The sequence below is a fragment of the Canis lupus genome, chromosome 20, assembly GCF_003254725.2.
Source record: "Canis lupus dingo isolate Sandy chromosome 20, ASM325472v2, whole genome shotgun sequence".
NCBI lineage: Eukaryota > Metazoa > Chordata > Mammalia > Carnivora > Canidae > Canis > Canis lupus.
Genome location: NC_064262.1, coordinates 33,976,073 through 33,996,541, shown reverse-complemented (window position 1 = coordinate 33,996,541; position 20,469 = coordinate 33,976,073). Strand labels below are relative to the sequence as shown.

General features: G+C 41.1%; 1 protein-coding gene across 9 annotated transcripts in view; it reads left to right on the top strand.

Annotated features, from left to right (window-relative positions):
* Positions 1-16,828: 16,828 nt before the first annotated feature.
* Positions 16,829-20,469, top strand: part of CCDC66 (coiled-coil domain containing 66) — a 59,076-nt gene continuing 55,435 nt past the window's right edge. For 5 of the 9 annotated variants that reach the window (XM_025456260.3, XM_025456252.3, XM_025456259.3 and 2 more), the window contains exons 1-3: positions 16,829-16,945; positions 19,194-19,258; positions 19,894-19,919. In XM_025456260.3, the coding sequence (XP_025312045.1) occupies positions 16,935-16,945; positions 19,194-19,258; positions 19,894-19,919 (102 nt within the window). In that variant the 5' untranslated portion in view covers positions 16,829-16,934. Of the gene's footprint in view, positions 16,946-19,193; positions 19,259-19,893; positions 19,920-20,469 lie in introns of those variants that run through there. The other 4 variants (XM_035703425.2, XM_035703426.2, XM_025456254.3 and 1 more) reach the window with 4 other exon arrangements.

Genomic DNA, 20,469 nt, shown 5'->3' with positions numbered 1-20,469 from the left:
CATGCGTCCACAATAAGACGCCTTCCCATCCCTCCACCTTCATCCTTCACCATTCCCCCATGTGTACTGTTGGTTGTAACCATTTCAAGATATTTATAGTTGTCCTCTTCATCCCACTAACCAGTAGCTACTTCCTTCTCTTTGAGCATACTGCTGCTTCTACCTCGAGTGTTCTTTTTCTTCTTCCATGTGATGAACTCTTCTTTAACCTAGAAGATATTTTTAAGCATCTGTAAACTTTCCTCAGACCTTCCCATCCCCACCAGATAGAATCACTCCCTTGTCTTTTTCACCACTATGAACTAAATCTTGTGTATGCTCCTTTTTTACTGCATTTATCACACTATACTGTATATATTTGCTTATGTGTCTGTTCCCAGTAATATCTAATACATTCCATGAGGGTAAAGAATGCACTTCCTTAATCTTTTTATTAAGATTTTTTTTTTTTTATTTTAGAGAGAGTGTGTGTGTGTGTCAGAGGGGGGGAGGAGTAGAGGGAGTGAGAGAGAGAATTTCAAGCAGATTCTGTGCTGAGTGCAGAGCCCCCATGCATGGCTCAATCTCATGACCCTGATATCATGACCTGAGCCAAAATTAAGAGTTGGACACTTAACCAACTGAGCCACCCAGGCACCCCCACTTTCCTCATCTTTATATGCTTGGTGTTAAATTCATCCAACCAATAAACATTTCCTGAGCTCTTCACCATGTGCTAGGCACTATTCTATGTCCTGGAGGTACAGTATTGAACAAGACAGAGTCTTTGCCCTTATGGAGTTTATATGGAGGTGGAAGAAGCAGCTGATAAATATAGTAGTGCAGCATATTTAGAGAACAGAGAAGAGAGCCTAGTTAGAAGGCTGTTCCAGCCATCCAGAGAGCAGAGATGATATTAGTTTGGAATAGAGTGAGGGAAGGGAGGAGAAAGGGGAGAGAATTGGATCCACTTGAGACACATTTCTGAGATAAATCCCACATTTCAGCAGGGTTTTGTACATGGATTTCTTATGGGTTGGAAGGGAAGTGGAGAAATTAAGAATGACTTTTATTTGATAAGTACCTAATAAATTTGTGTATAAATAAGCTCCTTGATAATTGAAAACTAGTTTTAAAAAGATGAACCTGTAGGGGCACCTGGGTGACTCAGCTGGTTAAGCATCTGACTCTTGATTTAGGCTCAAGTCATGATCTCAGGGTTGTGAGATTGAGCCCCACATCAGGCTCCATGCTCAGCAAGGAGTCTGCTTGGGATTCTTTTACTCTCCATCCCCCTCTGCCCCTCCCCCACTTATGCATGTGCTCTCTCACTCTTTTTCTCAAATAAATAAATAAATAAATAAATAAATAAATACCCTCCCCCCCAAAAAAGATGGACCTGTAGAATTGATTCAGGATCCAACTGGCCAATTTCACTGAGAAAACTTGCCTTGTACTGACTAGTTACTATAGAATAGAAACATTGAGCAAAATGGGCAAAGGTGGTCAAAAGATATGAACTTCTAGGTATAAAATCAATAAGTCTTGGGATGTAGTATACAGCATAATATAGCTAATAATGCCATATTGTATATGTGAAAGTTGCTAGGAGAGTAGATCTTAAAAGTTGTCATCACAAGAAAAACATTGTAACTATGTGTGGTGATGGACGTTAACTAGGTTTATTGTGGTGATCATTTTGCAGTGTATACACATATAAAAATCATTATGTTGTATACCTGAAACTAACATAATAGTATTCAACAATTATATCCAATAATAGTTTGAAAAGAATATTAGCATTGAAGTTAGACTCCAGAATTAGACTAATTTGGCTTTATACTTGCTTACTGTCTGAACTTAAATTATATAACTTTTCTAGGGTTCAGTTTTATCATTCGTATTATAGAGATAATATTAGTATCTATAGTTGAGGAGTTTTTTAAAAGAATAAATTGAGGGGGGATCCCTGGGTGGCGCAGCGGTTTGGCGCCTGCCTTTGGCCCAGGGCGCGATCCTGGAGACCCGGGATCGAATCCCATGTCGGGCTCCCGGTGCATGGAGCCTGCTTCTCCCTCTGCCTGTGTCTCTGCCTCTCTCTCTCTCTCTCTCTCTCTCTGTGACTATCATAAATAAAAAAAATAAAGTGCTAATGCTTTAAAAAAAAAAAAAAAAAGAATAAATTGAGGGATATCTGGGTGGCTCAGCAGTTGAACGTCTGCCTTTGGCTCAAGGCGTGATCCCACAGTCCAGGGATGGAGTCCCACATTGGGCTCCCTGTCAGGAGCCTACTTCTCCCTCTGCCTGTGTCTCTGCCTCTCTCTCTCTCTCTGTCTCTCATGAATAAATAAAGTCCTTAAAAAAATAAATTGAGAAAAAAGAATAAATTAATAAGTGCTTCTAAAGTCCTTAGTCTATGCCTATTATAGTAGGTAATCAATAAGAAGGAGTTTATTTCAAGATACTATTAGTGAAACAACTAGTTAATCAATATCATGATTAAAATTTTTTGTTCCTATCCAGTGATTCTCTGTAGAAATAAAGTTAGATAATTCTTGCTGTGATGTATTTTGTGTTCTGGAAAAATTAATGAAGCTTTCAAAAATATATACAAAATAAAATACAAAACTAAAGTATCACAAAAATCTCTCCAACAGAATGAAAATTGTACAATGATTTGATACTTTCAAGTACCTTTCTGAAGTATCCCATTTCCAGATATTTCGAGCATTTAAAGAAGAGCCTATTGGTGTATCTTCTAGCTGAGACATGGAGTTCTCGGTTCTCCTGAGCTTTTCTAGGGGAAAGGTAGGTGGACCCTGAAGAAAAGAAGCCTGTGTCCCCAGCAGGGAAGCAGTAAACAAGGTCTGTTGCTAATTTCTTTAGAAATTAGGAGTGAATGAGATGAACACTGGTGAGCAAAATGAGATAACAAGTGGGGTTTCAGAATGGTAAAGAGAATGAGAAGGAGGAAAGAAAAAAAAATCAGGGCCTAATGAAGAAGGGCAGCATATTAGAAACACATCACTCCAAAGACTGGGAAGGAAAGATGTCAGGTGATGGGTGTTTTTACACATCCTGTAGAAGGGAAGGGAGAATATATGCAAGAGGATAACAATGAGAGTGAAGCCTGGCAATCCTCAAGAGCTGTCATCTGTGGTAACACTGTGAACATATTATCACAGTAATCCTACACATCAACATCTATTATTATCTCCATTTTACAGGGAAAGAAACTGAGACTCAGAGCAGCCAGTTAACACCCCTGCCCCACCCCCATACATGACACAGGTGCTAGCAACAAAGCAGAGATTTGAATCTGGCTTTGCTTAACCAGACTGTTCTTTCTTGCGTCTTCCCATACTGCCTTTAAAGTTCTTGCTAATGGGAAGAAAGCTGCAGATTCAATAGAATCTGGAAAACCAAGGTACAGGGGCCTGGGGGCGGGGGATGCAAAGAAAATGTACTGGCAAGATCTATCTGCAGTTCTTAAATAAAAATTGATTTAACTCTCTTTGTGTTTGATTTTTTTTTAGTCTTGTAAAAATGTAATCTTATACCATGGTAATGAACATGAAGATTCTTAAGTAATTTTATGTAAGGGGGCTTTTTTGCCAAAGTTGAACTTGAAGTATCAGTCAGTTCAGACAATCACTCAAATCTTTTATTTATTTTTTTATTGGAGTTCAATTTGCCAACATTTAGCATAACACCCAGTGCTCATCCCACCAAGTGCCCCCGTCAGTGCCCATCACCCAGTCACCCCAACCCCCTGCCCACCTCCCTTTCCACTACCCCTGGTTCGTTTCCCAGAGTTAGGAGACAATTACTCAAATCTTATGAGAATGAGAGTTGTTCAGTGTCTCTTTGGAGGTGCTGATTCCTATTTCTGCATTAGAATTAGCTTTTATATTATTAATGAAGTATTTTTAATGAGTTTAATATAATTAGAATATGCATCTCCAAATCCCCAGGAAGGGAGTCATGACTTTCTACAATTTTATATTTTCTGTTAACTATTTAAAACCACAAATTTTCAGCTAAAGTAAGTTTTGTTTGAAATTATCCATGTTATTATTGCATAGGAAGCTGGACCTACACTGCCATCTGCTGTGTCAAGATTAGGTGAAAAATTACCCACATAAACTGGGTTTAAGGAATGCAAAATATACATATGGAAAGCCTGTCTCACTGTGCTTTGTGGAAAATGAGTACAAGGGAAAATAAATGCCTACAGTTATATATTTCAAACTATATTGAAAGTGTGGGGAGGAATTATGTGTGTGTGTGTTTTGAATATGACATGAAAAACATAATAGAGAATAATATAACTAAACTTATGTCCCAAACATCTATATGGAAAAATGAGTATTACCAGAGTGCCTGGGTGGCTCAGTGGGTTGAGCAACTGACTCTTGGTTTCAGTCCTTGGTCATGATGTCAAGGTCATAAGATCAAGCCCCAAGTGGACCTCTACATTATGTGTGGAGTCTGCTTGAAATTCTCTCTTTCTGCCCCCCACCACATGTGCTCTCTCTCTCTCTCTCATGCACACATACACATACACACACACACACACACACACACAAATAGATAGATAATAGATACATAGATAGATGATAGATAAAATCTTAAAAGAAAAATGAATATTACCAATGCTTATTTGTCTCCTTGGTCCCATTACCCACCACTCCTACACCCATGCCAAAGAAATCACTCTCCAATGTCATGTTTATCACTGGAAAGTTTTTAATAAGCAAATGTGTACATTTAACAGGTAAATACGTTCACCTACTTTTGTGTGCTTTATCTAGGTTTACCAGTGAAGTCTCCATGGTAGAAACACTTCATCCTAGGAAGCTAGTGGAGAAGGCTCTATTCCAATACACCTGTTCCCAAGAATCTTTTCCCTCAATTTAAGATGCACAGCTGCCCAGTTAACTTCTCCCTGGTTGTCACTAAGTCTGACAGCAATCACATGGCACCCCTCCTGCTTTGGCATGTCTCAGATGCTATATAACTTATCAGCCTCTGTTGTCCCATTACAGTGCATGTGCAAAGACGTGCATTCTAGGTGGGAGAGAGCTAAGGAAAAGACACAGAAATGAGAGAATAAAAAGTGTATGTGGGGAAAAATAAATAGATTGTCACAGCTGGAGCACGAGGAGGAGGAGAAACATAGAGGTCATGTCATACCACCTGCACACTGACTACCAGGGGCCAGGAAAGACATTGTGTCATTCACAGAATGAAGGAAAATTTGGACACCGACTGTCATGTCAGGGAAAGCCTGGCACAATGGGCATGACCTCTGCTGCATTCATATATTTTCAAATAGCCTGAAAACTGCAGCAGCCAGAAACTGGGAATTTTGTAGCTAAGGAGAGAAATAGAGCCTGGCTATTTCAGAGCCACCCTTACAGAGGTAAGAGCGTAAAGGTGAGTGAGGGGTGAGCAGCCAGAGGAGGGGCCTTGGAGAAGAGCACGGACCATGGGGGCTAGAAAATAAAACTAGAAGAGTTAGTACTAAGATGCCACAGCACACTTTTTGCAAATGATAAAAATACTCCCACCCCCAATTCTCACAGCACCTGACCCCTGTTACCGGCTATAACCAGAGCGTTTTTTTCTTTTGGCTTTATCTTTGAAGTGTCCTTTCGTTCTAATGCACTTGAATAGAGGCAATCCCAGAAGAAAGGATACAGAGCCTGAGACCTTGCACCGTCTACAACCCCTTTCCCAACTCCTTCACCGCTTTTATGTAAGAACAAACTGGTTTAGGTGAATATCAGGCAAACCCGAAGGAAAAGAGAAGCCACAACCAGAGAGGAGCCTGCAGAGTCTAGTTTACAGGGAGGAGAAAACCATCCCTTTAGATGCTATTGTGAAAGAAGGATCTTAGGCATATTTGTGGCAGGCCACATCTTTCTGAATCAGGTTGGTGTTCACGTTTTTATGTTTGCATGTGTGTGGTGAAATGTGTGTAGGAGAGTGGGTGATGAAGAAAGTCAGGGCACTCCAAGCCATTCATAGATCTAAAGCAAATGCTACAGTTTGTTTATCACAGCAGTGATCAGATCTCAGATTTGGGGGCTCAACTCTTTTTGGGTGCTCTACTAGAAAGGAGGTATGCTTACAGAGTAAACATATGTGCTAGTTTTATTACAGCTTTCACAAATTACCACGTTTAGTGGCTTAAAACAGCACAGATTAATTATCTTACAGTTTTGGGTGAACTATTGGTTCAACCATTGGTTCACCAATGGCTATTGGTCTCATGTGGCTAAAATCAAGATGTTGGCAGGTCTGCATTCCTTCTGGAGATTTTAATTTTTTTTTAGATTTTATTTATTTATTCATGAGAGATGAGAGAAAGAGATGGAGAGAGAGAGAGAGAGAGAGAGAGACAGAGACGGAGACAGAGACAGAGAGGCAGAGGGAGAAGCTGGCTCCATGCTGGAAGCCCAATGTAGGACTCAATCCCAGGTCTCCAGATCAGGCTCTGGGGTGAAGGCGGCGCTAAACCACTAAACCGCTGAGCTGAGCCACCGGGGTTGCCCCCTTCTGGAGATTTTAGAAGGGAATCCAATTCCTTGCTTTTTCCAGCTTCTAGAGACCACTTAAATTCTTTGGCTCATGGTCTCCTTCCTCCATCTTCAAAGCCAAGAGCATAACATCTAGTTGACCCTATTTCTATTGTCACTTCTCTTTTTCTGACCCTCCCCTGCTCCCTTTTCTGTGTTTAAGGATCCTTGTGATTACTTTGGATCACCTCAGGTTATCTCAGATAATCTATTTTGGTGAGCTGGGTAGCAATGTGAATTCTATCTACAACCTTAATTCCTCTGTGTCATGTAAGGTTCTAGGAAAGTTGGGCACATTTTTGGGGTGAGAGGTTGGGGAAGCATCATTCTGCCTACTACAATGGCTTTCATGTATATGACCTGTCATAAATATAATTAGTTGATATCACAATTCATTTCCTTTTTTTTAAAGAATTTATTTAGTTATTTAAGAGAGACAGAGAGGCAAAGACATAGGCAGAGGGAGAAGCAGGATTCCTGTGTGCAGCCCAATGTGGGACTCGATCCCAGAACCCTGGGATCATGACCTGAGCCAAAGCAGACACTCAACTGCTGAGCCACCCAGGTGTCCCAGCACAATTCATTTTCCACAAAGATTTCACCTTTTTTTTTTTTTTAATAAATTTTTATTTATTTATGATAGTCACACAGAGAGAGGGAGAGAGAGGCAGAGACACAGGCAGAGGGAGAAGCAGGCTCCATGCACCGGGAGCCCGACGTGGGATTCGATCCCGGGTCTCTAGGATCGCGCCCTGGGCCAAAGGCAGGTGCTAAACCGCTGTGCCACCCAGGGATCCCTCACCTTTTACTTCTGTGTGCTCTTTTAAGATTGACCAGTGAAGTAGTCTCCATGCTAGGGACTTCATCTTGGGGAGTTAGTGAAAGAATCTCTATTCTTATACCCTTGTTACAAGAGTTACAAGAGATTTTTTTCCCCAAGTTTAAGACTCAAAGCTGCCTCGCTAACCTCTCTTTGGTTGCTGCTACATCTTATACTTATCCTTGTGTGTACCCCTTTCTTTGGTATGCCTAGTATGTAAATTATGTCTCCCTGTTGCCCCATTACAGATTTATATGTAGCACTTTTCCATTCTACATGATTCCTTTTCTAGCAGGTAGTCATTGGCTTATAGCCTTTTTAATGTATCTTCTTTCCAACAAATATTTGTTTAGAAATTACCATGTGTCAGGCTTTGGGGGGAAATGATGAACAAAGGCAGCATGTCCATGCTGTCATACAGAGTACACTCTAGTGGAACACAGAGATGGTCACAAATAACAAATGTTATTTGAGAAATAGAGGGTACACCCTGAAGAAATGAGGAGAGAAAGCAGTGAAAAGAACCTCCCAGGAGGATGTGACATCTCAGTAAAGACCTACAGGACAAGTTACTCAGCAAAGTTACTTAGGGAAGTGTCATGAGGAAAAGCACTCCAGCGAGAAGAAATAGCTTGAGGAGGGCAGGGATTTTGTCTGTCTGGATCACTGCTTTATCTTTGGGCTAAAACAATTCTTGGGACACAATAGGCACCCAATAAAATCTGTGATGCAAAGGTGGGAGACAGGAGGAGTGGCTACTTTCGAGGAAGTGGGAGATTGGTGTAGGGAAGCTCAGGGTTTGATGGGCAGTGGTAAGCAAAAATCAGAAAGATCAAGATGGGGCTGGTAAATGTGCTAAGAGATTTGGACTTTATGGCAAGGGCAACAGAGTTTTTATATTATCGTGATAATTAAAGCAGCAGAGTGACTTAAACAGATTTGCATTTTAGCAATCATTCTGACCACAAAATAGAGACTAGTTAGGAGGCTGTTGGAATAGTTCTGGGGAGAGCAGTAGGGGGCTTTAAATGGGATGGAACAGTGGGCATGGAGAGAACTGAGGATAATTTAGAATCATCCACTTAGGAACTGAAAGGAATCTTAGCTCATCTAATCTTTCATATGAAGACTCTGAGGTCAGAGAGGGTTAATTGACTTATTCCTATAGTGGTTTTCTTTCTCTTCTTCCTCTGCTCTTTTGGTATTTCTTACATTTCTCAGAATTGCACAATTAAGACCTTCATCCCTTCACACCTGAACAATTTACTTAATTTAGTTTTGCTTTTGTCTAATATATTGGTCCTTTGGTTTGTATCCATTCCTGGAGACAAAGAAGATGGCTAATTAACTGGCTCTGTAGAGTGGTGCTCACAAAAGAATCACAAACACTACTCGACAGTAATGGTGTGTAAGGAAGAAAAGTGAATTCCATAAATAGAGGATGTAGGAAGGTCTTCCCAGTTAGGTATTTCTGAAAGGCTTTTGAATAGTTTCAATCAGTCAAGGATGCAACTTTCCAGTATAGTTTTAATTATTTTGAATCACATAAAAGTGGATCTGCTGATGTCCAATAGGAAGAAAATTATAGAGGTCGACAGCAGGGTCCTTAGTCATTGATGGTAAAAGAAGCTTCTAGGTAGTCTTTTTTTTTTTTTTTTTTTTTTTTAGCTTCTAGGTAGTCTTGATAGAGTCCTCAAAGTTATACAGTTCTGAAGCCACTGGTTTGCACCATCAATCCAAATGCTCCTGCACCAACTGCTAATGCTTGACATACATGATATAATAACATTTTAATATAAATGAAGAGAGAATGGTCCACTGCCACACCCTGTCAGTCAGAAATGTCTAAGTAGGTCTGATACTTAGGGTGGAACTGCAGGAGTGAATTTTTTTATTTTTTTATTTTTTATTTTTTATTTTTTTTTATTTAAAAAAAATTTTTTTTTAAATTTATTTATGATAGTCACAGAGAGAGAGGCAGAGACACAGGCAGAGGGAGAAGCAGGCTCCATGCACCGGGAGCCCGACGTGGGATTCGATCCTGGGTCTCCAGGATCGCGCCCAGGGCCAAAGGCAGGCGCCAAACTGCTGCGCCACCCAGGGATCCCGAATTTTTTTTTTTTTTTAAGATTTATTCATTAGTTTGAGTGATAGAGAGACCATGAGGGGAGGGGCAGAGGGAGAGAGAGGATCTTAAGCAGACTCTGCTTGAGCACAGAGCCCTGCATGGCGCTTGATCTCAAGACCCTGTGATCGGAGGTGAAATTGAGAGTCAGACACTTAACCATCTGAGCCACCAGGTGCCCCTGCAGGAGTGAATTTTTTTTTTAAGATTTTATTTATTTATTCATGAGAGACACAGAGAGAAAGAGAGAGAGAGAGAGGCAGAGACATAGGCAGAGAGAGAAGCAGGCTCCAGGCAGGGAGCCCGATGTGGGACTCGATCCTGAGACTCCAGGATCATGCCCTGGGCTGAAGGCAGGCACGCAACCACTGAGACACCCAGGGATCCCTTCAGGAGTGAATTTAATAGAGCCTTCTATGAAGACCTAAGGGAAGAAAGCCCTCAATAATAGGGCCTCCCCTTGCAAATTCCATAAAAACTGAGTGAATGTATTGAAAATCATTCTGTAGTCAGTACAGAAATGCAGGCTAAAACCACAAGGAAATACTATTTTACATCCACTGGAGTGGCTAAAAGGAAAAGCAACAATACCAAATGTTGATGAAAATGTGAAAGCTATTGTACACTGGGAGTGTGAAATAACACAAACTCTTCAGAAAACATTCTGGTAGTTTCTTTTTTTTTTTTTTTTAAAGATTTTATTTGTTTATTCATGAAAGACACACACACACACACACACACAGAGGCAGAAACACAGGGAGAGGGAGAAGCAGGCTCCCTGCAAGGAACCCGATGCAGGATTTGATCCCGGATTCCGGGATCACACCCTGAGCTGAGGACTGATGCTTAACTGCTGAGCCACATAGGCATCCCAGTCTGGTAGTTTCTAATAAAAAATTTCAAAACATCTGCTCTCTGACTCAGCAATTCTCCTATTTGCCCTTGAGAAATTAAAATATTTATCCACAGATACTTGTGCAAGAGTATATAGAGCAGCCTTTTTGCGTAATAACTCCAAAACTAGAAGTGATCCGAATATTCAACAGATTGTCATACATTCACACAATGGAACACTACTCAGTAACAAAACAGAACAAACTTCTATACTCACACAACATGATGAATTCACACATATTATGCTGACTGAAAGACGTCAGGCTCAAGAGCCACACCTTGCGTGATTCCATTTTTGTAACATTTTAGAACAACCTAACTAAATCTATGGTGATTAAAATCACAACAGTGATTGTCTACAGAAAGGGATAGGGTTTGATAGGAGTACAAGAGAATTTTGGGGGGGGTCACAGAAATGTTCTATATCTTGATTGAACTGATGGTTAAATGAGCATATACATTTACCAAAAAAACTCTTTGAATTATACCCTAAGATCTGTGTGCTTTACTATATAAAAATTATTTTACTTATGTTTAAATATTTTATTTATTTGACCGAGAGACAGGATTTGCACATAATGGGGGGAGGGCAGAGGGAAAGTGAGAAGCAGACTCCCCACTGAGCAGGGAGACCTGATGCAGGACACGATCCCAGGACCCTGAGATCATGACCTGAGCCAAAGGCAGACACTTATCCGACTAAGCCACCCAGGTGACTCTGTAAATTTTTTTAAAGTCAGTTTTTATTAAGAATATAAATTGGTCATAAAAATAGCATTCAAGGAGAGTGCTATTAAACAAATGAACTCTAAAGTGGACAGCAATATGTAAAAACACCTGAAATACATAATCTTCTCAAACAGCATATGCTATATCCACACCTGTATATCAATTAGTATTCAATGTCCATCAGATCATGGAGTGATGAACCTTACTATTATGTTGTAGCTCTTTGTTGAAAGACTGTTCTACTAGTATTAAATTCATGGTGCTAGTGAAAGCCTCAGTAGGTATCAAAAATATATGTTAGTTATCAATTTGTCGGCTCAGCTTCACATTCATCCTTTACGTCTCTGTAAAAACGGATCTGGGTCCTTTAAATATTTTTCTTTTGTAGCTGACAGCATGTTTAGCTTTCTTAGTAGAGGAGGCTAGAGAGATACTGAGGGAGGAAAGAGTCCTGTCCTTGCTTCCAGTGTGTTCACTTGGTAGGCTCCTTGGCATCCAACATCTTAGTGGAAGAAGCTTCCCCCACTTTCCAGCTTCTGCAGCACTGGAAGCTTCTCCAACATCAGATTCATGCAACATGGGCAGTATCTCCAGGGTCCAGCCCCCAGCACACAAGTCCCCCTCAGTACTTACTCCTGTAGAGCATGGTGGCCGGTGGCACCCAGCCATCAGCAGCTTGCCCCAGCAACCGCCTTAGGCAGTTTTGTAGTGACCTGCCCCTGGAGAGATATCTCCCTGAATAGATTCCCCCAGTAACCTAGAGCATGGATTTCTGGTAAGATCCTCTGACATAAGCCAGGGCATGACCTCAGTAAGGTCTGGATCTCAGTCCTGTGGGATAAGAGGGACTTTCCTTGGGGAAAACACCTTACATCTGTTATTCTTGTATTTTTTAGAGTTCTCTTTATTTCTTACTAAGCAATCTCTCATTATGCCAGACCCCTATTAACTATTATATAGTTAATAATTCTTTATATTAAATTTTCCTTGTTCAAATTACCATCTGGCTTCTCTCTCTTGATTGGGCTCAGGCTGATACAAACTCCTAGAAGCAAAATAAACACAGAACACCTTTTTAACTTGAAGATAACTTATTGGGTATTTGATAAAAGCAGCAGTTTCCCTGACAAAAAGCGTTTACTCATACAGAAATAAAATACAGGGGCGCCTAGGTGGTGCAGTTGAATAAGTAGCCGACTCTTGATTTTGGCTCAGGCCATGATTTCATGGGTTGTGAGATGGAGCCCTGTGTTCAGTGGGGAGTCTGCTTGAGATTATCTTTTTCCCCTTCCCTCTGCCACTCTCTCTCTCAAGAAAGTAAATAAAGTCCTAAAAAAGGTAAATAAATCCTTTAAAAAATAAAATACAGTATATGAAGAAATGGAAATGATTCACACATGTGGGATTTAGATGACTGAGCAAAGTAAGAACGGAGTTTTTTTTCTAATGCTTTTCTACAGATATCAACAGTTCAATAATCATAACCATGTTTGCTTATTTTTGGATAAGCAAGATGTATGCTTTTTATTATGTTAGGAGGGTCTCTGCAGTGCCCTTAAAGTTAGCTTAATCAAAAGTTAAATTCAGGGGAATCAGGCAACCAAATGGCTTACATTCCTTTCTTCAGTAAAAACCTATGGTCATCTTTAAGAAAACTACATTTTCAAAACCTGCTGTTATCTTTAAGAAAACATTTCTTTTTTTTTAAAGATTTTATTTATTAATGAGAGGCATACAGAGAGAGGCAGAGACATAGAGAAAGGGAGAAGCAGACTCCTTGCAGCAAGCCTGATGCTGGACTTGATCCCAGGACCCCAGGATCACACCCTGAGCTGAAGGTGGATGCTCAATCACTGAGCTACCCAGGCGTCCCTTTCTTACTTGTTTAGTTCAAATTGAAGGAGACTAGTTCTATAAAAGAGAGAAGCACAGTACTGTAGTTAAGATCATGGGCAAGGTATATCCCATCTCTGTTATGCAGAAGAGTAGTACACAAAAGGATATAAAGCCATGCGAAATATGACTTACAGAACATGTACAATAAAAATCACCCCTCACGGTTAGGTGAAGGGCTGTTAGGGAACAAGATATCTGCACAGTATCAAACTATCAACCACTCAGATTATTTACTAATTTCAAAAGGGAAAATGGACATTTACACTTGAGAGATGGTCCAGATACCACCTAAAGTCTTCAAACTTGGCCACAGTAACAGGACAACCTTATGTGCTATACTGTGAACCACACAATACCACCTTAAAGTGTTCCTAGCAAAAAATGTCTAAATTGCTGATTACAGGAAAGATAGAGGATAGAGGCACAAGTTAAACAACATCCTGAGGAAATAATCAGACAAATCTGACTGTGAGCTATTCTACAGGTCAGGTGACTGTTAAACATTAAAAGGGAATAAAGAGAAATGACAGCAGCAAAAAGATGGAGCTGGCAGCTCCAAGCTCTAAGAAGCTCTCAAGAAACAAACAAAAGGGCGCCTGGGTGGCTCAGTGGGGAAAGAGTTTGCCTTTGGCTCAGGTCATGACCCCAAGGTCCTGGAATGGAGCCCAAGGAGCCTGCTTCTCTCTCTCCCTCACCCCTGATCATGCTCTCTCTACCTATCTCTCTCAAATAAATAAATAAAACCTCCAAAAATAATAAAAAAAAGAAACAAAACAAGCAGAAACTATGAGCATCAGGGAATCTACTAGAATGGCTATAATTAAAAACAAACAAAAAATGGAAAATAAATGTTGATGAAGATGTGGAGAATTGGAACCCTTGTACGTTGCTGGTAAAAATGTAAGATGGAGCAATTACTGTGGAAATGTTTGCTAATGTCTCAAAAAGCTAAAGATAGAAATACCATATGACCAAGAAATTCCACGTGTAGGTAGATACCCAAAAGAATTGAAAACAGAATGTGATGGTGAATTTCCTTTGTGTCAACTTGACAGGTCCACAGGGTGCCCAGATGTTTGCTTAAATATTATTTCTGGGTGTATTTCTCATGGCGTTCCTGGATGAGATTAGCATTTGCATTGGTAGACTGAGTAAAGCAGATGGGCCTCCCTAGTGTGGCTGAGCATCAACCAATCTGTTGAAAGCCTAGATGGAACAAAAAGGGAAAGCAATGGAATTGTATCTCTGCCTGACTCCTTGAGCTGGGACATTATTCTTATCCTACCCTCTGATTGGGTTTTACACCATGGTGTAAATCCTGGTTTTCAGGCCTTTGGACTCAAACTAGAACTCTATCGTTGGCTTCCCCATGTCTCCAGTTTACAGATCATGGAACTTCTCAGCTTCCATAACTGAGTGGGCTAATTCCTTATAATTCTCTTTCCTCTCTCTTTGTACACATATATACACACACTGACTAAACATAGGGATTCAAATGGATACCTGTAGCCAATGTTCATTATTCACCATAGCCAAAACATGGAAACAACCCAAGTGTCCATCAACAGAAGGATGGATAAGCAAACTGTAGTATGTACATACAATGGAATGTTATTTGGCCATAAAAGAGAATGAAGTTCTGATGCTTCCTTCAGCGTGAATGAACCTTAAAAACATTACGCTAAGCGAAAGAAGCCAGACACAAAAGGACAAATATTGTATAATGATAGGGAAGCTAAAGGGACCTCACAAAGGACTGCTTTTTTGCTGCCTCTATTCTTGCTAGGACCTGCACCCTCACCTTACACACACCTTAATGTATGTCTTCCTTGTAAAGGTCAAGCAGTTAATGATTTCTTTGGAGTCTCCCAGCATAACAGATAACATCTAAGGAGTAACCTAATGAGGTTGAGATTGTCATATATGTTTCCCAAGACCAATGACTCCAGACACCTTGATGCCAAGACCCTTGGGAATAAGATATTCCCCTGGACAGGTAAATACAGGCAGAACATTAGATGTTATCGTGAAATTGCTAATTTTCCTAGGTACAATAATAGTGCCATGGTTATATAACAGAACTTACTATTCCTAGGATTTCTATGCTTTAGTGTTTAAGGATAAAGTGTTATAACATCTGTAACTTACTTACAAATAGTGATACAAAAAAAGGTGTGTGGTGGGGGACAGTGCATGGTGTGCCTGCCCACATGTGTGTAGAGAGAAGAAGAGAGAGAAAGAAAATGTGGCAAAATTTTAACAACTGTCATATCTAGGTAGAGGATATTTAGGTATTCATTGTACCCTTCTGTCATTTTTTGTTTATTTAAATATTTTCATAATAATAAAAGTTAGAAACAAGGTAACATTTTTAAAGTTACACAGCTGTATCTCTGAGAAATACTCCTGTTAAAGTATTGGTTTAAATCCTTTTAGTCTTTTGTTTTTTCTATGCATAGATAAGTAATCCTTAAAAAAAACACACACACACACACACACACACATGCACAAGGGGCACCCGGTGGCTCAGCGATTGAGCATCTGCCTTTGGCTCAGGTCAGGATCCTGGGGTCCTGGGATCAAGTCCTGCATCCAGCTCCAGACTGGGCGCCTGCTTCTCCCGCTGCTTATGTCTCTGCCTCTCTCTGTGTCTCTCATTAATAAATAAATAAAATCTTTAAAAAAATCCTCAGCACAAAATAGCATTCAGAAAAATTTAGTAAAGTTGGTGACATTTTTTAGTTTTTACTGTTCTTTCATTTATCAATTATTTACTGTCTACACCCTTCAGTGTCAGGCGCTCACCTATGGAGGTATGTAAGACACCAACCGCCTGCCCCTCTGAAGCTCACTCTTGACACAGGATCTTAAGTGGATTAGTACTCTGATCAAAAGGGCAGGGGTTGGGGGTGGGGTGAGCAGAGAATAGGTTCCTGATTTACCCACTAATGGATTCCAGAGGAGGTTCTCAGAGGAAATAACGTTTACATTTAGATCTTTAAGAATGAACCGCAGATAGACTCGTAAAACACTAGTTGGGAACACCGGGTCTGGGGTTAAATGGTTTCATAGTCCTTGGGCAAGCTGCTTAAGCTCGGTGCCTCACGGATAATTTTGTAAAGCTCAAATAATAGACAAAGTGCTTGGATCCCCTGTGATTGTTGCAATTTTAAAAGAGTTCTGGGGGGAAAAAAAAAAGAGTTCTGGGCAGCCCGGGTGGCCCAGCGGTTTAGCGCCACCTTCGGCTCAGGGCGTGATCCTGGAGACCCGGGATCGAGTCCCACGTCGGGCTCCCTGCATGGAGCCTGCTTCTCTCTCTGCCTGTGTCTCTGCCTCTCTCCCTCTGTGTCTCTCGTGAATAAATAAATAAAATTAAAAAAAAAAAAAAGAGGTCTAATGTACTAGGCTTCATGCCGAGCGACAAATAAGAGAAATCCTGTCCTCAACCTAGGAGTCTCTCTCCAACGCCCAGCCCTCCAACTTACTCCCAAATTTTAACCTCTTTTCTTACAAATACGGAAAATGTCCGTTTCTTAAAAAGTTTATGCGTTTTGTTTCTCCACATTTTTGTCACCTCCACCTGAGATGAGGCACGCCTCTGAGGGCTCCGAGCGAACTGGGGCGGGGGGGCGGGGTACAGCTCCGTAGAACGAAGGAGCCCAGGGCCAGCCAGAGAGCCTCAGGGTAGGGCGCCCGAATCCACCCCCGCCAACTAGGCGGGTTGCCCCCGCAGCCCGGCCTCCGAGCGCACCCGGCAGCACGCTCAACTCTGATTGGTCCGTTCTCCCAGCTCACCGGCATCACTGTATCCAATCGGCGCAGCGCTTGTTGCGCGGCGGCGGCGGCGGCGGCAACCGGCGTACACAGGTGGCTGGAGCGTCCTGTGGAGAGAGGGAGAGGTCAGGCCATGAACCTGGGGTAAGCCGGGCGGAGCAGAGCGGTCTTTAGCTGAGGCGGGTGAGGCTGGGTGGTCCCTTGGAGCCCTTCGTGGAACCCCTTCCCACGTTGCGCGGCCGTCAGCGGCCCGGCTCCCTGAGGCGGAGAGGGGGTGAGGGGGTGAGGGCCCCAGGACGGCCTCGGCCTCGGCCGCCGCTGCCGCCATCGCCTTTCCACACGGTAACGCGGAGTAAATCTGCCCGGAACCTGGTTCCTGCCCTCACGTTGACCTCAGGGTGGAGAGGGAGAAGAGGCGATAAGCGGGAGGGCAGATGGAGAGATAAAGCTTAGCGGCTTCCCGGGAGGAATCCGGGCCCAGGCTCGCTGGTCCTGTGCGGCTCTGGCTTTCGCTTCTCTGCGGCCTGTGGGGAGCGCCCAGATGCGCTTCGCGCCGCCAACGCAAGCAGCCGGGTCGCTGCCAGTGCTGGGCCCCTCACACACCCTGCTTGTTAAGTAGTGGTTGAAGGAAAAGGGCTGTTTGTCGCAGGGTTTTCATTCCCCTGGGACGTTTAATATGAAAAGAAGATGAAAAGGCCCCCAAGTTCCGACACTGCACCTCGTTTATCAAATGAACTTGGTGTTTTATACCATGTCCCCTCAGGGAGTGGACAGTGCAGTAATGGTGAACAGACGTACTTCTTGGGTTCATTCTTTTGTTTGTTCAGTTTCACCGACATAAACGTGAATTGTCTTAACCCCACAAAAGGGCTTTTTTAAAATTAATTAATTTATTTATTCGTGAGCGATAGAGAGAGAGGGAGAGACACAGGCAGAGGGAGAAGCAGGCTTCACGCAGGGATCCTGACGTGGGACTCGATCCCGAGTCCCCAGGATCACACCCTGGTCTGCAGGCGGCGCTAAACCGCTGCGCCACCGGGGCTACCCTGCAACAGAGTTTATTTTTATTTTTTTTTAATCAAATATTTTTTTTCTTCAGATTTTATTTATTTATGAGAGAGAGAGAGAGAGAGGCAGAGACACAGGCAGAGGGAGGAGCAGGCTCCACGCAGGGAGCCCGACGTAGGACTCGATCCCAGGTCTCCAGGATCACGCCCCGGGCTGAAGGCCGCGCTAAACCGCTGCGCCACCGGGGCTGCCCTGCAACAGGGTTTAAAACCCGTTCCCCCCCCCCCCCACCCCCCCCGTGTTTTGTCTCAATTAAGTGGAGGTATTTTGATGTCCTCTACTGAGCAACGCTGCCAAATGTGTTCCCAGGGAGACCTTTCCCAACGTGTCTCTTCTCTGTTTCGCCCATTGGATTTAATTCTGTCTCTTGGACTTCATTTTTGTTTCTCTTGATGTTTAATGACACACCTTTCCCCTTCCCTGCCCCGCTTTTGGGAAACCGTGTATTAAATGTGGACTATTTTTGTTCTCAGTGGAGTTTTTATTAGGATCTTATGTACGAGTTTCCTTGGCAGTGTCTGCTGTTACTTTGTGCTCTTGCATTGGACATGCACAAGTCAATTAGAGCAGCCAAAGTTTATTACAGATTTATTGTTGTGATAGTAACAAACTGTCACTGTACTCAAAAAAGTTAATAATCCTGGTGGCAGTGTTATAGCTCACTCTCAAATTAACGCTGTAGGTTGCCATAGAATGGGTTAGTCATGAGATCATCATGAAACTAATAAAAGTTAGATATGTTTTTGCTCCTGTAACTTAGGTAAGGAGTTTTGGTAACAGCAAAAAAACAGTTTTAAGAGTTAAGTAGTGCGGGCAGCCCTGGTGGCGCAGCGGTTTAGCGCCGCCTGCAGCCCAGGGCGTGATCCTGGAGACCTGGAATCGAGTCCCACGTCAGGCTCTCTGCATGGAGCCTGCTTCTTTCTCTCTCTCTCTCTCTCTCTCTCTCTCTCTGTCTTTCTATGTCTCTGAATAAATAAATAAAAAATCTTAAAAAAAGAGTTAAGTGGTGCTATGATGATTGAATTTATTGCTTACTAGTAAGAAAAGTTTAAAAAAATAACTTTTCATGTTAAACATAACGAATTCTTTGCATTATTAGAAAGTTTCAGGCATTTTTCTCCTTCTAGAGCTTAGTTTTATCTTGGATTGAAAAACTTTTTTTATTAAAAGAATGGTTTAATATTTTCAAGATTTAAAAAATATTTACAAGATTTATATATGAATTCAAAAGACCATAGTTACTTTTAAGATTCAAATGAGCATGCCATTTCTATTTAAAATATTGCTATTTCTTAAAAATGACAAACTTTATTTTATTTTACAGAGATGGCTTAAAGCTTGAAACTGAATTGTTGGATGGAAAAACCAAGTTAATATTGTCTCCATATGGTATGATGTGTTATCAGAAATCTAAAATGTTAACTTTTAACTTCCTACATAAAATTATACAAGCTTAATATACTTTTTGCTTGTAGAGTAATATTTAAATGATACTTTGTGAAAAGATGTTTTTGACTAACTTTCTCAGATTTATTTTTAGCCAAGTAAAGTCAGAATACATCATTGCTTACCACTGTCAGTATTTATTCATAAAATTTAATGTTCCAGTGTATTTCGTATTTAATATGATGCCTAAACAATAATTAGGTGAGGTTTATGTAATTATGTTCTGTGCATGTTAAGATGTATTGCTCAAGAAAATTAAATTTGTAGTAAGACCACAGTTGCTAAAGTCATTTTTAGTATTAGTTTTAAAACTCAGTATACTATGGTAATCCTCTCATTCTCATCTTCTTTTTCTCTAATCTGTTTATAGTTTTACCTTGGAAAATAAACAAATGAAATAGGAATACTTGAACTACACTGTAAAAGTTAGAACACTCAAATAGGACCTAAAGTTAATGCTTTGGGGGTTAATATTTCTGCTAAATATCTTTTTAAAACCATGCTAATTAAAAATTTCTTTTATAACTGCCTTAGTATGTTTTTGTTGATAGTCCAGTAATTATTGTTTTCTTTTGTAGAATGTAAATCAAAAAATTCTGTGAAGGTAAGCCAAATGACCTGAACTGTTTTTGAATGTAAAATGTGGTTTTCTTTACAGTGGTTTAAAAATAATTCCTGTCAATATATTTTAAAGGGTGTGAGAAGTTACTGTTCTTTTGATTTCAGGTTGGTCCTTTCATAGAAAAGGAATCCTAATTTTTCAGTTTAAAAACCCATACAGAACCTCTTTCTCTAGATCAGTGCTGTCCCAGTAAGTGTTTTTGTGATGATGGAACTGTGGAACTGTCCTAAGATCAATGTTTTCCAAGATGGTAGCCAGTCACTAGTCATGTGTGATTACTGAGCACTTAGAATGTGGCTAGTGTGACAAAGGAAGTGAATTTTTAATTTAAAAAATAAATTTAGTAGTTACTCTGCTGGACAGTGCAGTTCCTGAGATGAAAATATTTTTCTTTTCATACTCAAATTCCATTTTCCCACACCAAAATGCTGTATTTGATTCACAAATTTGTACATGCGTTTTGCTTTCTCCTTAATAGATCGTACTTGAGCTTAATGATAGTTTTCCTTTTAAATTATTTTTCTCAGGACCC